This window comes from Acomys minous (assembly GCF_964271855.1).
Source record: "Acomys minous genome assembly, chromosome: 11".
Classification (NCBI taxonomy): Eukaryota; Metazoa; Chordata; class Mammalia; order Rodentia; family Muridae; genus Acomys; species Acomys minous.
In genome coordinates this window covers 55,721,383-55,737,930 of record NC_140492.1, presented here as the reverse complement: position 1 = coordinate 55,737,930, position 16,548 = coordinate 55,721,383, and the positions used below count along the sequence as shown (strand labels likewise).

At 40.7% G+C, this 16,548-nt stretch overlaps 2 protein-coding genes across 2 annotated transcripts in view; both read left to right on the top strand.

Moving 5' to 3' along the window:
• KPNA1 (karyopherin subunit alpha 1) overlaps positions 1-10,291 on the top strand; it is a 51,413-nt gene extending 41,122 nt beyond the window's left edge. Inside the window, exons 11-14 of the mRNA XM_084800498.1 lie at positions 234-359; positions 2,092-2,219; positions 5,249-5,427; positions 5,740-10,291. Of these exons, the coding sequence (XP_084656624.1) occupies positions 234-359; positions 2,092-2,219; positions 5,249-5,427; positions 5,740-5,927 (621 nt within the window). The 3' untranslated portion in view covers positions 5,928-10,291. The remainder of the gene's footprint in view (positions 1-233; positions 360-2,091; positions 2,220-5,248; positions 5,428-5,739) is intronic.
• A 1,037-nt stretch (positions 10,292-11,328) lies between these two features.
• WDR5B (WD repeat domain 5B) lies at positions 11,329-16,472 on the top strand. The gene has a single exon (XM_084800500.1). The coding sequence runs from the start codon at positions 14,541-14,543 to the stop codon at positions 15,516-15,518; it is 978 nt and encodes a 325-aa protein (XP_084656626.1). The 5' UTR covers positions 11,329-14,540; the 3' UTR covers positions 15,519-16,472.
• The last annotated feature ends 76 nt before the right edge of the window (positions 16,473-16,548 follow it).

Sequence of the window (16,548 nt, the reverse complement as noted above, 5' to 3'; positions counted from 1 at the left end):
CTTAGGTTTGTCAAGTTAAAGATGCACTTAATACCCTGAGGAGGTAGATATAGGAAGAGCCAGGATTTTAAGCTCATCTTGCATTGTGCACTAAGTTTAAGGCCAGCCTGTGTTACATAGGACCCTGTCACAACATTCAAACAAACAAACCAAAAACCCAACAAAAATCCAAAATCAAATGATGTATTTGAACAGTGCCATAAATAAAACTTAAAAACCCGTTTTTCTTTTAGGTCATCTTGAATTGCTCAGCTCTTCAGAGTTTATTGCATTTGCTGAGTAGCCCAAAGGAATCTATCAAAAAGGAAGCGTGTTGGACAATATCCAACATTACAGCTGGAAATAGGGCACAGATCCAGGTAATGTCACAGGACCTGTCTTTCTATCCCTGTACAAGAGATGCATTTTCAAGATACTTTATTTATTTCTGTGTATTGCCTGCTTAACTCTATGTGTCTCATATGCATGTGGTGCCCTTGGAGACCAGAAGAGGGTATTGAATCTCCTGGAACTGGAGTTAGAGGCAGATGTGAGCCATCTGTGGGTGCTCTTTTTAACTATAGGTAATGTTGTTTTGGTCCATCTTTAATGTATAGTCTTCATCATTTTAGAACTCTGAACTTTCAATGTCACTATTTCAGTCTAACTTTTTCTCCTGAAGTTAAGGCTTTGGATACTTAAGCCATGTGTTTTCTTTTTACCTTTAGAAACTGATAATTTGTACCATTTAGAAACTGATAATTTGTACCAAAGTGCCCAAAAAAAAAAAAAAAGTCTTTGTTTTCAAAATGTTTTAATGGACTATATGCTAAGTAGATTGGCTTTACTTCTTATTAAACTGTGTTTTCTAGTGAATCCATGTATTAGATTGTTTAAATTTTTCATTGACTATTTATTAAAGGCCATTTGTTGCTGTTTGAGACAGGATTCTTGTTTTGTAACCTCTGCTGGCCTGGATCTCATGGTTTAAACCAGGCTCTCCTCAGAACTCACAGACATCTGTCTATGTTTGTCTTTACCTCCTAGGTGCTAAGATTAAGGATGTATACCCCAAGGACCCCTGAAGGGGGTGTCTGTTTTCTTTATTTTTTCTTTGTTTTCCTATTTCTTTCTTTCTTTCTTTTTCTTTTTCTTGGATATAGGAAATTATACTAGCCTATATTAGGTTTCTGGGCCAGTTTCAAGCATGGAGAAAGTATATTAGGAGGATTAGTAATAATATGTAACTGAAATTGAGTTAAAATGATGTCACTCAATGAGAAATACTGTTATTTTGAGACAGGGTCTCAGTGTGTAGCCCCAGCGGGCCTGAAACTCACTCTGTAGACCAGGTTAGCATCAAATTCACAGAGATCTGTCTGCCTCTCCCTCTCAAGTATTGAGATTAAAGGTATGCATCAACATTTCCTGTCCTAGGTCGTCATTAAGTATATTTGACCTTTGTTTATTGTATGTGTGTTTGTGTTATACACAGGTAGGTGCACACTATGACCTGCGTTTTGAGCTTGCCACCACATCTGACGTTTCTAATGGCTTCTAGAATTATAACTCTTTGCCATGCCAGTCTTGTGCCAGAGCTTTTATCCTCCAAATCATCTCTTCTACCCTGATGAGACTTGATATAAGACCATACATTTCATAAGAGTATTATCTATGGTGCTAAGTATAAGCCTCTGAAAAAGATAACAGGGTTTATGGGATGGCTCAGCAGGTAAGAACATTTGCTGAGTGAGCCTAAAGACCTGGATTTGATCCTCAGAACTCGTGGTGGGAGGAGAAAACCATTGCTGTATCTGTGCATTCACGTATACACAGTAATAATGAATAAATAAAAATTTAAAAAGTGATAACAGGAAAAAACAAACATCATTTGTCAAGTTAGTTCAAAAGTTCTGCTTTTAATTGCAGCCCACAGGAGGCAGAGGCAGTTAGAACTCTTGAGTTGAGGGCCAGCCTGATCCACATAGCAAGTTCCAGGTCAGTCAGATCTGTTTTTGGTCTCAAAAAACAAAAGAAGTTATAATGACAATTAGTAATATTTTTACAAATTATGTAACTTCCTTGACCTTTGAATTTTTTCTTCAATTTCAGACTGTGATAGATGCTAACATGTTCCCAGCTCTTATTAGTATATTGCAAACAGCAGAGTTCCGGACAAGGAAAGAAGCCGCTTGGGCCATCACAAATGCAACTTCTGGAGGGTCAGCTGAGCAGATCAAGTAAGTATGATCTAGCATCTTGCAAATTAAAGGAAAACAAGTTTTAACCTCTCTTCACCCCAATGTATAGCTTAAAACAAAAAATATGCTTGGTAACTAAGAAATGACCCTCCTGACTATGAATGCTTAAGTTTGGCCCTTTAGGAAATTGTTCTCAGTGTCATAATTAGACTCAGAAGTACATTTAGTCTTTAAGGTTTATTTTTAAAATTATTCTAATTATTCATATATGTGTGATGTGTGTGCATGTAAATGCGAGCACCCGGAAGGCTAGACAAATTGGGTCCTGAATCGGAATTATTTTGGGGGGATTTGCTATGCTTTCTTTAGCTTCTGCTTACCTATTAGGAGCTTCTACCCCACTTCAGAACATTTAGTTCCCAAATAAAAGATTCGGAGATGCACTAGATTTAAAATAAGCTTTAAAGGCACTAAAATAGTCAACCCTCTCTTCAGTTTTCCAAAATGACCGCTCTCTGTCTCTGTTTCATACTCCCTGTAGTGCTGGAGTTACAGGCAGTTGTGAGCTGCCCTATGTGGTGGGATTCAAGGTGTGCACCACCTTGCCCACCAAATTTATACTGTTTTCTAATGCTACCGTGGTGGGATTATGTTGTCAGTTTCAGATGCCAGGTGTTCATTACTGGACGATAAACAGTTAAATTTGTGTACTAGCTTTGTATTGTGCCTTATGTCGTAGACTCTTTCTGTACTTGTTATCAAGGTTTGTTTTGTCCAGGGTTTTTTGTGTTTTTCCTCCCCTGTATAGACAATAATGAAAAAGTTTTTTTTCCCATTCCTATCTATGCATCTTTTTTTATTCCTTTTAAAAAATATTGCTTGAATTTGCATATAGTGTGCAATAGGAATAGATAGAAAGTGTCCCTTTCGTATTCCCTATCTTTGTTTTCAAGTATGATGTCAGCTGCACATTCTTGTTAAGGCTTTTTATCACATTACCTCTATCCTTAGTTTGCTGTTAGGTGTTTTTCTTTTTTGTTTTTGTTTTTTCGAGACAGGGTCTCTCTGTGTAGCCTTGGCTGTCCTGGACTTCCTTTGTAGACCAGGCTGGCCTCGAACTCACAGTGATCCGCCTGCCTCTACCTCCTGAGTACTGGGATTACAGGTGTGCGCCACTGGGCCTGGCTTTGTTTTTGGATTCTTAATCTCTATGTCATCAGCAGTGATTTTCTTCTTTACCATAAAATGGTATAGTGTTAGTAATTTTATGTGTTCTTTCTTCCTTGTAGAGCTTTATCTGTGTATTTTAAGTTTAAAGTAGTGTAGAAAGGAAAGGGATAAAGACTAGTACCGAGTTCCACGATGACATTATTCACATACACAGGTTTCAGCTGCATCGGTTTTCTGTTTCTTCCATATACAACTTGTGAGAGACTATATTGATAAGGATTGCATGAATATTTGCTATGAATATCATACCATAAATTGTGCCACATATTTATTATACTCAATCTGGAATATATGTTATATCCTGCTGGAGTCGAAAGAAACACAGATATAGAAGCCTTCCATTTGTTTCATTCTTATTTAAATCACACAACTTGTATTTGAGAATTGACTACATACAGAAATAATGGTAACATTAACTTATCAAAACCATATGTAATAATTGAGGCTGAGGGCTTGGTGGTTGTTTGGCAAATAGGATTCCCATACCCAAGTAAATGCTGGGTGAGTCTGCCTGGGCATCAGGCTGGACAGTCTGCCACATGAATATGTCCTGTTTGTTGGGTTGAGGCATCTTGCTTCAATGAATAATGTGGGAAGAATCATCAAGGACGATCCTAACATCAGCCTTGTGCTTCCACGTGCACTTGAATGCACATCCCTTGTGTGTAGCCATATACATGTAAAACGCACACCTTGGAATACCTCCAAAGTGAAAAACAGGCAAAGAGCTCGGCAGTGGTGGTACACACCTTTAATCCCAACACCCAGGAGGCAGAGGTAAGTGATCTCTTGAGTTTCAGGCCATGTGTTTATCACAGGGTGAGTTCCAAGACAACTAAGACTACACAGAGACAATCCCCTACCTCCCCCCCCCCCAAAAAAAAAAAGAAAGAAAAGAAAAATAAAGATGGAGAAAGAAAAACTATTTTGATGAGTCACTCACCCAAATGGGAAGAATTCATTGCACTATAAAAATTACAAGGAAGGGGAAAAAGATATTACTACATAACCCATTTTGTTTTGGTTGATGTTTTTTGTGCTTGGTGATAAAGCTCTACAGTCAGAACTGGCAAGATAGCTCAACAGTTAAAAGCAATGGCTGCCAAGCCTAATGACCTGAATTCTACTTGTGGGTACCTGCTTTGTGGAAGTAGAGAACCAACTTGCATAGATTGTGTCTGGTTTCCACAGACACCCCATGCCACACATACCCCTCAATCAATCAGTCAACCAGTCAGTATAATGAAATGGTTATTATTTTGAGACAGGATCTCACTATATAGCTTTGCTGGCCTGGAACTCCATATGTAGACCAACATGGCTGCTAACTCGCAGAGATTCAGCTGCCTCAGCCTCCTATATACTGAGATTAAAGGCGTGCCACCATGCCTGTCGTTCTAGTTAGGTTCTGTGAAAGCTTGACATAAGCTAGGCCTAGTCACTTGGGAAGAGTGAGCCTCAGTTGAGAAAATGCCGCTGTTACATCGGTCTGTAGGCAAGCCTGTGAGACATTTTCTTAGTCGATACTGGAAAGCCCAGCCTACTGTGCGAGGTGTCAGCCCTGGGCAGGTGGTCCTGGGAGGTGGTTTTAAGAAGGTAGTTGAGTAAGGGCCAGCTGGTAAGTGCTGACTGTTACCTGCTTTAGCTCCTCCCTTGGTCTCCCTCAGTAATGGATGATTGGGATGTGTAAGCCAGATAGATACTCTTTCCCATTAAAGTTCCATAGTTGACGGTTTCTTATTTTTATTTTTATAACAAGCTTAAAGATGCCCCACAGTTCAATAAAAATCTAGAATTAAATATTTTTATGACTTAATTGTCCTTTTTTGTTGATTCAGGTACCTAGTAGAACTGGGTTGTATCAAGCCACTCTGTGATCTCCTCACTGTCATGGATGCAAAGATTGTACAGGTTGCCCTAAATGGCTTGGAAAACATCCTGAGGCTCGGAGAGCAAGAAGCCAAAAGGAATGGCTCCGGCATTAACCCTTACTGTGCTCTGATTGAAGAAGCATATGGTAAGACTTTGACTGGGGCAGCTTTTGGCTGAGAATTAGGAAGTAGACAGTAATGGCACAAAACCACGAATATGATAGGTACTGGGTGACACAGCTAGTGACAAAATTAGAGAAATTTTGCTTCCTTCAGCCAGAAACTGCTTGTCTTGTGTATTTAAGATGTTAATTTATAAAGTAGCTTTCAAATGTAATAGTAAGAACCCTTTCTGAGTGATGACATAATCTAAGATATATAAGTAGAGAATCAAAGAAGTAGACTTATGAATGTAATTACTCAGATTTTCAAGAAAGATTCTTCTTTATTCATTTTAGGTCTGGATAAAATTGAGTTCTTGCAGAGTCATGAAAACCAGGAGATCTATCAAAAGGCTTTTGATCTTATTGAGCATTACTTTGGGACCGAAGATGAGGACAGCAGCATTGCACCCCAGGTTGACCTTAGCCAGCAGCAGTACATCTTCCAGCAGTGTGAGGCTCCTATGGAAGGTTTCCAGCTTTGAAGCAATCCTCTGCTTTCTTGTTCCTGTGTCAGACCAGGCTACCCAGTCAAGTCCTCTTGTGGAGCCCACAGTCCTCATGGAGCTAATTTCTCAAATGTTTTCCATAATACTGTTTGCGCTCATTTGCTTGCCTTGCGCACTTGCTCTCTTACACACCTCTGGAAAACTTCTGGCTCTCTGTGGTGGATTATCCTTTTATTACAAGGGTAAGCAGAATGGCCCACTCTCTTATGGAAAAGCCCTAAGCTTTGGAGATCCGCACTTACATTAGAGTCATGAGAATATATACACATATTAATGTGGCTCCCTTTTTTGTGGGGGATAAAAAGAGGACTCTTCCTCATTCCATAAAGTGGGGAAAAATGACATTAAAAGATAAAACTAAAACCTTTATCTTGAATTTTACACAACTACTTGGACAAGGGAAATGTTTAGACTTGTGTATACGTCAGAGTACTCTCCTCGAGCTCTTCCACAGTGAACCAATCCTTGGAGTACCTGGTGGCTTTTCTAGCCAAATTTGCATTAATCCTTATTGAGATGGGATGGTTTTCTTTCCTCTAATGGAGTCATTCTTCAGATACTAAAATCAAACCATCCACTCCCTCCCCTTCAGCCTTCAGTGAATGTGCTTCTAGTTGTCAGGGGTGCTCAAGAATGAACACTTTGACTTAAATGGGACACTGGCTTGGCAGGTTTCCTTAAAGCAGAAAGGAGAGGAGCACATACTAATTTGTATGGCTTTTGCTTCTCTTTGGTTTTATGTTTCTTAGGATTTGGAAGTGGCTCAGTTTTAACGATAGCATAAAGATTAAAAGTCCTTAAGTAAAACCATGTTATAAAATTCAATTAAAGAGTAAGAATAGAAAGCCCATCCCTTTGTTTAACCCAGTGTGACTAGAGGCTGTGTTCCTGCACTACAAGAGATGCTCAGGCTTTGTGGTCCTGACCAAGGTCCTGGTAAATTGGAGTTCACCCTAGGTGCTTTTCCTCTTTGTGACTGGCAGATAACACATATTTAAATGTTACTTAAGGATTTTATTTTTAGTCAGGTGCAGCTTGATTCTAATGTATTCATGCTGCATATATGACCCTGCAGTGCAGCATCCTTATCTTTAAAAGCATAAGTCTCCTCCATGTGACCTCTAGACTAAAAGGGCAGTGATCTAATAACCTCAGTGTTCCCTAATTTTATTTCCTCTCCTACTAGTACCCTACCTCCCCTAGTAAGAACAGTGCTCACCTCCTGCTTATTTAATGATGACTGTAATGTACCTGCAAATGGAGCTTCCAGTACTGTGTTTGCTGATCCACAGTTGTGCTTGGACTAGAGGGGGGGAAAAACAACAAAAACGCATAATTGCCAAGAGAACTGCAAATGAGTTCAATGTGACTTCTCGGTGCTAGTTGGCCATCTTGGCTCAATGTTGGGACACACTATCAGAGAGGAGTCTCTCCCCCCCCCCTTTCTTTTTAATGATACTCTGTTCAAAAGAATTCTGAAGGAAAAGTTGCTCATGTCTGTCTTAGAGCATACCCTTTTAAATATCTTTAGACTACTCTTCTAGAATTCATTGTAACCCCAAAGTATAAAAACCATCTGGAAGTTACCCTGACAAGCTATTGCACATCTCTGGTAAATCCTGCTGAATGTAAGGGATATTCAGAGCTTTCATACCTCATCATGATGTTATTTAAGCAGCCAGCTTACACGACCTGATTTACTTTGAAAATTTAATTTCATTCAAACTAGGAAGTTCCAGAGACAAAGGATGTTCATCAGCCAAGAGTGTGGTGCATTCTTGCCCTAGTCTGTACTTGTGTCTGTGCTCTGGGGTAGAAGCTGTCTGATGTCTGCTATTGATGGAGCAGGCACTACAAAGCTAGTCAACTCCCATCTGTCCTGTTGTTTTCTAGTGCTGCTTTGTGCTGAGAGAACATGTTAGTTTACTGAACTTGACCTGTACAAGACTGAGTCTTTGTAATTTTAGGGATAAATTAGGTGTTAATTTAAAGATGAATTTTCAATGTTGCCTTTACATCACATTAAAATATCACTTCTTTGAGAAGGGTTATAGAAGCACTGATTCATAGTAAAAAATCTTGTTTTTAGCTTTGACTTTTCTGTGGCTGATTTTTTTTTAATTGTAAATTACTGGTAACATGTTATTTCTATAGAATGTTTTAAATTAATGTACTTTCTATTGGGTAGTTAAAACCTTTGCATCTTATAAATGAGTTTGAACGGAAAGAAGTATAAAGCACACAGAGCTGTCCACCTTACCAAGAGCATACAGCTGGAACTTTCCTGTCAATTTCAGGGTGAGCCAGTGAGTTCAGCTCCATTAACCAGTGTGATTTCTTTTATCTAAAACAGTAGAATTTATCTTGGCCTGAACAGAAATTCCTGGACCTTAAAAATTCTGAACTTTGTTTTTAATAGTAAAATTACTGTTTCTGTGTAAAGATTGGAGTTGGCTAAAGTTAAGCCCTAGTAAATGCATATGTTCTGGAACTGAGTAACTTACAAAGCAGACTTTTTTAAAAAAATGCAAGTGGAATTTTAAGGGGGTACTTGTAAATCCTATTTTTAGTCTTTCACCTGGCAAAGTCTATTAATTTAGTTTAATCTTTTGAATATTTTTATCAGAAAGGTGTTACTTATAGAAGCATGTTAGTATTTATAACACAAGAAAACTTACGATTTTTAGATAGTAATCAGGGCAAAGTGGCTTTGTTTTCTTTTCCTTTCCCTGTCTTCCTTCAGACTTTCCAAGTATGTATTTTATACTGAGAACTTTGGTTTAAAAAAAAAAATAGCATTCAGAGAATTGGAGATGTAAAGATATCTGGCATCTGAAGGGCCAGCAGGTAAATAGATTGGGGGGAGAAATAAGCCAGAAAGTGCAGATATAGTATAAAAAAGATGTAGGAGACAGAGTTCTTGGTGGAACACTTGTTTTTGTCACCAATCAGAGCCATTTTTTACTCCTTACTACTCCTTAGTAGTCCCCCTGCTGGAAACTCTGTTGCTCTAGGGTTGTTTCTTCCATAGAGCAGACAAAGCTATTGGACTCTGAGTGTTTTTCAGCCTTACTGCCCCATAATTAATCTGAATTATTACAGTTGCTGCTGATTATGCCTAAGAAAACATATGTAAGTATAATTTGTCAACCAAACTCTGTTGTACATGACTACCTACCGGCAACTTTGATTGATTTCTGTAGTGCTAAATAAACATTTCAGCTGTCTGACCCCCAGACGTGGGGCTGCATTGTAAAACAGGTTTTCCTTGGGTCATGGGATTTTATTTCTGGTTAATTTTGGGGAAATTGTCACATTTTAGCTGTATTTAGGAGCTTTTGTATTTTAACTTATGTTATAAATTGTGTTCAGTAATGTACAATAAGAAAAAGGAGTTGCTTTTGGAGAAGGGCATCGTTTCCTTTTAGGATACACACATTCTGTGTGCTACCTCCTACATTCCAAAATCTGCTCATTTGCAGTTTGATTTTGTTGCCCTAAATTAGTAGGGCCATTTCCTTCTGTTTGAGGTAAACAGATTAGGTGTCTGCATAGTTGTGAAGTATTTTGGGTTACCTTTTCGTGTCATCCAAATTAGTTAAAAGTAACTGGAGACAAGATGTGACTAAGTATAATATGTTCATTATAATATAAATGATATTCTATAATACTCTTTATTGTTAGGAAAGGATAGCTTATAAGAATGAATACAAAGATCACGATAGTTTAATAAAGTAAATATTTAACATCTTAAAAGTATCTCATTGCTAGAGCTGGAGAGGTGGCTCTTCTGTTAAGAGATCATCTGTTAGCCGGGCGGTGGTGGCGCACGCCTTTAATCCCAGCACTTGGGAGGCAGAGGCAGGTGGATCTCTGTGAGTTCGAGGCAGCCTTGTCTACAGAGCGAGTTCTAGAACAGCCAGAGCTGTTAAACAGAGAAAACCTGTCTAAAAAAATCAACCAACCAATCAACAAGAGATCCATCAGTTACAACAGGTACTGCTCTTGAAGAGGATGTGGGTTTGGATCCCAGCACCCATATCAGGGGGCAGATATTGCTTGTAACTCCAGTTCCAGGAGATCCATAGTTGTCTTCTGGCCTCCTCAGGCACCAGGTGTACACACCGTATACATGTATACTATGTAACACAAACAATCACAGATAAAAAAATGTTAACTGTTTTTCAAAGTATCGAATTACTATTGGTCATAAGATCATCTAGAAGCTTGCAGTAAGAAAGAATTAAGGAATATTACTGGAGGGGAAATTCTGTTTTCAGCTAAGAGTAGACAATGAAATTTCTGTTTCCTTTAAGCCAAATAAAAGCAAGTCATGTTTATTTAGTGTCTATTTTGCTCCAGGTAATTGGCTAAGGGCTTTTCCTTAATCAGTCCTCTAGTTGCTTTCACTGTATTATAGATGGCAGGACCAAGACTTAATGGATGACTTCGCTCGAGTATCATAATTCTTAGATGGTGGCTTTCCAAAAGAGAAGAGCTTTGCAAGTCCTGTTCTTCATGGTCATGCAACATTTCTGTTCTCAGGAAGTCCTGTGCTAAATTTTTAGTAGTTATCAGTGGGTAAGCCTTTTGTATTGGACCTCCCTCACACCAATACTTATATCACAGTTGCTATAAACTTGCATATTCAGATAGATAATTGACCCCCTTGTTCCAAAGCGTCTTTCCCTTTCTGTAGTAAAATTACCTATAGTCAGAGAAATTTGACAATGCATAAAATGAAATTCAAGGGGTTGATTATGAGTTTTGTGATAAAAATGAAAATATAGAAGGTACCAACATTGGGAATGGCTTTGAGGTGCTCTTATAAGCAGCACCATGGGTATGAAGATAGTCCGGCCTACTTCTTAAAAGTAGATTGTCCTGTAGACATCTCCCTATATTTCACCTGTTGGGTATTTCCTACCTCAAGAAACTTTGACCATCTTGTGCCCTTTGTCAGGAGTGTTCTACACTTGATTTGGAATGGCTATTGATTCTTTGTATTTAATACACTCTGCCAGGCCATGGGTGAATGCTTTGCACATAGTAAATTGTCAATAAATATTGAGGAATATTCATCTGTAATAGTAATGGGTGCTTGATTACAAAAGAAAATTCAGAGGAATTCTTTTCACAGTTGGCTGAAACCAGAATTGATAGCTATTAAAGCAAATGTCTCAACAAAATGTTTGTAGTTACCTTTGAGGATACATAAAAGACCTGGAATTACAAAAGGAAACATTGGCAAGCCAGAGTCTGTGGCAGCAAAACAGTAAGAGAAGGAAGAAAAGCTGCTGGTTTATTCTGCAAGCTACTACATACCTCAGTGGGTCTGATGTATGGCAGATAACCCCTTACCAGTCTGCTGGCATAGTTTAAAGTCCACAGAGTATGTGGACTTACTACAAAGCTTGGGTGGGTTTGACCATTGTTCACCTGTCTTGGGGTGTGGTGTATGTGGGACAATATGCTTTAGTTTGTGTCTCCTGAAGCCCAGGCTGGCTGTAACTCCTTTATAGCCGAGGATAGCTGTGCTGCCATTGCCAGAGTCGGAATTAAACAGGGACTACCACACTGAACTTAGTGGTGCAAAGGGCTGAAGGAACAGCTTAGTGAGTACAAGGCAAGCATTGTGCCTATTGAGCCACATTCCCAGCTTGTCCTACCATTGAAAATTACTAAGTATACAGGCTTAGTATGTGAGTGTTAGTATGTATGTGACTAGTGTTTTTACAGAGAATAAAGTTATGCTTTAAATGTCTTTGTCCATACTCCCTTAGTCCAAGGAAGCCAGTGGAGTGCAGAAGAGGGGCTGTAAGGGTCACTGCCTTATCAGCCATTTGAACTAAAGGAGAACATAAAAACCCGAAAGACCAGTGGTGGAGACAAAGTAGTGCAGGGCTTGGGAGTGGCCTGGACATCAAGTTGTAAGCATGGGATTTTACAAGGGTAGCATGGTTGTCACCAATGATTTCTGACTTGGTGAAGATGGTGCCTTTTAAATTTATGGATCAATCAGTACTCTAGTTATTTGTGTCCTCTTGCTTTTAAAGAATGTTCAGTTGTGGGTAATGTTCATGGCAGATGTCCTTTTTAGTCTGAATAGGTTTTCCTGATTGGTGGAGGCGTGGGAGCCGGATTTACAGTCCCAAGCGCTGCCATAAGGAAGCCAGTGAAAACAGTCCCAAGTGGCTGCTCTTCCAGAGGTCCTCAGTTTAGTTCCCAGCAACCACATAGCTGTAAAGGGGTCTCGTGCCTTCTGGCATACAGGTGTACATGCAGACAAAAAGTAAAACAGAACAAAACTGAATATGATTTAAAAAAAAAAAACCAGCCCTGAATGGAAGAATCTTCCAAGGCGTGCTGGTTAAGTTTGGCACGTTTTAAGTTTCAACATTTCTATTTAGAGAGTACTGAGGAGCAGGGAAGTGGGCCTTTGCCTTACAGATGGAAGGCTCGGGGCAGTTAAGGGGAGCTGATCTGATTTCTCCAGTGAGCCAAACTTAGAGGCCATCTTGTCTTATGAGAAGGGTAGCTTGTTATAAAAGGATAGGTCGATAGTGCTTAGGAACTCAAGATCCCACTCTGATTGCTTCACCTTGGGTTTATAGTCCCTGTTCATAAACATAGTCCTCAAAGAACTAAGTAAATCCTAGTAATTTGGATAGCTTGTTAATATTAGCCCATGAATAATGACTAACAGTCTTTTCATGCCTTTTAAGTCTCCGATGCTGTTTACTTAAAAAAAAAAAAAAAAAGTCTGTGCCTCTTTTGTTCCCCATGTTTGCTGCCTGTGCTGCGAATGAACATCCAGCACCACCATCCTGTTTTAGCTCCTAGGTTGTACCCATCTTTTCCTTTTCGCTTCCTAGTCATTAGAAAAATACATATTTACTTGAAATAAAGCCTAAATTTTGTTAGTGTGCTTTTAGGTAAGGTTTTGAGTTGATACTATACTTTATAAACCCGGTGTCTCCCTTCCTCCCCCATTCAGAAGTAGCAGTAGCCTGGGCTTCAGATGCTGGCTCAGTGGTTAAATGCACTGGGTGCTCTTGAGACCTGGACTATTTCCAGCACCTACAACCATCTGTAACTCCAGCTCCAGGATGATCCTGGAGGTACCGCATTCACATAGCACACACACATACGTGCAGACAAAACCATACGCTTAAAAATGAGTTACAAAAATCCATGCTATAGAAAGGAAGTCATTTTGTTGGGTATGGTGGCTCATGCCTGTTGACTCTGGCTCTAACAAGGCCGGGCTGAGATGGCTGCTAGTTCAAGAGTCGCCTGGGCTGCAGAATAAGAAGCTGTCTTAAAGACAACAGTTCAGTGGTAAAGAGACCTTCCTCATATCACCACTATTTAAAAATTGTTTAGATGGTTTCATGGTGTAGCCTTGGCTGTCCTGGAACTTTGTAGACCAGGATGGCCTAAAACTCAAGAGATCCACCTGACTCTGCTTCTCCAGTCTGTACCACCATCCTGCCATCTATATTATATCCTTTTTTTTTTTTTTAAAGGAGCTTGAGAGGGATGGGAGCTTGCCATTTAAGAGCATTTGCTGCTGTTCAGAGGACTCAAGATTTCCAGTACCCAAGTACACATGAAAAAGACCACACACTAAGATAGTTAGGGCAGTCTGGGATACAGTGAAACCCTGCTCAGCACCTCGGTCCCTGCCCGGTCATGAGTGGAAGTGATGGTCCACACCTGCATCCCCAGCACTTGGGAAATGGGAGTTATTAGGCCAAGAGTTGCAGGTTGGACTATGAAACTGTATATCACAAAATAGCATAAAGAGGAAGCACTGAAAAAACATTTCCACAGTACTAAAGGGTAGTTTGCACCAGTCTTGCCTTATTGACGAGACAAAGCTCCAACAACATACCTTCCCACCAACCTGTTCTTTCTCGAGAACCTGAATTACTATTTTCTTTGCCCCAGTCCCCTACCTACAAGAAGCAAACCTTGGGGCAGTCAAACTCAGCGTGGGGGAGGAGAGGCAGAGACCAGCAACGTGCACAGCCTTCCTGAAATGCCTGTACGCCGCACCCCTTCCTGCATCGCATCTTCTCACCGGGAAAAGCTGGGTTCAGCATCAGCCTAACGTTCCCGCCCCACCCCCAGGACCGGAAGCAAACGCTGGCCTCCTTCGGCGCTTGCGCCGCCAGGCCGGCCCCATTGGTGGATGTGGACCTTGCACTATGGTACGTCCAGGGTCTTCGGTCAGCTTCTCAACCTTTCAAACCCTGTTCTGTGTAGCGTCCTCAGTTGCTCACGGTTCGCAGACAATTTGGAGCTGGGGAGAGCATGGACGAGGCCTTTCTGTGCAGGCCCCAACCCCCGCGGGACGGCCTAGTCCTTTAACAGGAGCCAGCACGAGTACCGAACTGAGGACTACTGTGATCTCTGGTGCTACGGAAGAAAGCAAGAGGGTAGTGGTCCACACCTCCCTGCTGATTCGGTGCCGACTTTAAGTCGAGTCCATGTTACAATCAAACCCGTGCGCCTTGGAACGGCAAGTTTTATCTTTTGTAAGGTTCGGGGCCTGACGCCTGCGCAAACTGTAGAGCCCAAGCCATGGCTTCCGAACATCCGCCAGCAGAGGGAGCGCAGTCGGTCCGCCAGCGCCAGGAAGAGCGTCAGAAACCGAACTATGCCCTCACATTTACTCTTGCAGGGCACTCGGCGGCTGTGTCATCAGTTAAATTTAGTCCTAATGGAGAATGGCTAGCAAGTTCTGCAGCTGATACACTAATTATAATCTGGGGAGCGTATGATGGGGAATGTAAGAAGACACTCTATGGTCACAGTATGGAAATATCAGATATTGCCTGGTCTTCAGATTCTAGTCGTCTCGTTTCAGCCTCAGACGACAAGACTCTGAAGTTATGGGACGTGAGATCTGGAAAATGTTTGAAAACACTGCAGGGCCACAGTGATTTCGTCTTCTGCTGTAATTTCAACCCACCATCCAACCTCATTGTTTCAGGATCTTTTGATGAGAGTGTGAAAATATGGGAGGTGAAAACAGGAAAGTGCCTCAAGACTTTGTCTGCTCATTCAGACCCCGTTTCTGCCGTGCAGTTTAATTATAATGGGTCTTTGATAGTGTCGGGGAGCTATGACGGCCTTTGTAGAATCTGGGATGCTGCGTCAGGCCAGTGTTTAAAAACACTCGCTGGTGAAGGTAATCCTCCTGTTTCTTTCGTAAAATTTTCCCCGAATGGTAAATACATTCTCACTGCAACCTTGGATAATACTCTAAAACTGTGGGATTACAGCAGAGGCAGGTGTCTGAAGACATATACTGGTCATAAGAATGAGAAATACTGTATATTCGCCAATTTCTCTGTAACTGGTAGAAAGTGGGTTGTTTCTGGCTCAGAGGACAACATGGTTTACATCTGGAACCTTCAGACTAAAGAGATTGTACAGAAATTACAGGGTCACACAGATGTTGTGATCTCAGCGGCTTGTCACCCTACAGAAAACATCATTGCATCAGCAGCATTAGAAAATGACAAAACAATTAAACTGTGGACGAGTGATTGCTAAAGCTTCTGGTAGCTGCAGGGTAAAACCAAGTTAGAAACAAAACCAAAAGGATGGTTTCTTTGAAATTTGGCTTTGTAGTTCTTTTCAAATTTGTCTTTGATTGCATGGGTTTGAGACATTTTAATTTGCAAAAGGAGACCACTGTACAAGCAAGTCTAGGACCTAGGGCTTCTGAGTCCTGATCTGGAGGTCTGTTGGGAATAATCTCATGTTTGTCCCTGGACAGTGTCTAGTCCTCCTTTCAATAGCTTTCATTTAGAATGTCGAGAGGGTTGACAGAACAGGATGGCTGAGGGGAGGAGGGATTTGTAGTGTCTGGTTTGGGAGGTCACTAAGGACAGTGAGATAGGTAATGAGAGGACATCACTTGCATATTTTTGTTGTTCCACTACATGATGGGACATCAAATTGTCAAAACTGAGGCCATGGTCAGGTTTGTTCTATGAGTCTTAACATTTCATCATGCATGTTTTGTGGAGGTCAGAGGGTAGCTTTCAGGAATTGGTTCTCCCCTTCCATGGTGGGGTCTGTGTCGTGAACTCAGATCAGGCTTTCCCAACAGCCTTTATTCACCAAGCCATCTTGCAGGCCCAGGATCTTACATTGTTTTTGAGACAGGGTCTTGCTATGTAATCCTATAGGCCTGCCTGGCCCTAACTCACACACATCCACCCACCTCTGCCGCCTCAGAATCTTAAAATCTTTTAAAATTTTGTTAGATCGTGCCATTTTGTGACTTTTCAGGCAAATTACATGACAGATTAGACTTCTTACTCTCCTGCTCAACATCGATCAATTCAGAAGCCATCTTGCCAATAGTGGGTGGCTGAGTGTGTCTCCTCCTCCTCGTTGCAGTTTCTTATGAAGGTCAAAGTTTACAGTTACCAACTTTGATGGCTTCATGGGCCATGTTTTCAGTAGACAATAAACTCTAAAATCATGCTTTATGTCTTATCTTTGTAGCCTTGGCTTTTTCTGTAGTGGACTTAATATTTACTGGGCAATGAATGATTATTGCCCAATTATTCCT

Bases quoted from the DNA above. Each gene is read 5' to 3' on its own strand.
- WDR5B (XM_084800500.1), top strand. From the start codon at position 14,541: ATGGCTTCCGAACATCCGCCAGCAGAGGGAGCGCAGTCGGTCCGCCAG.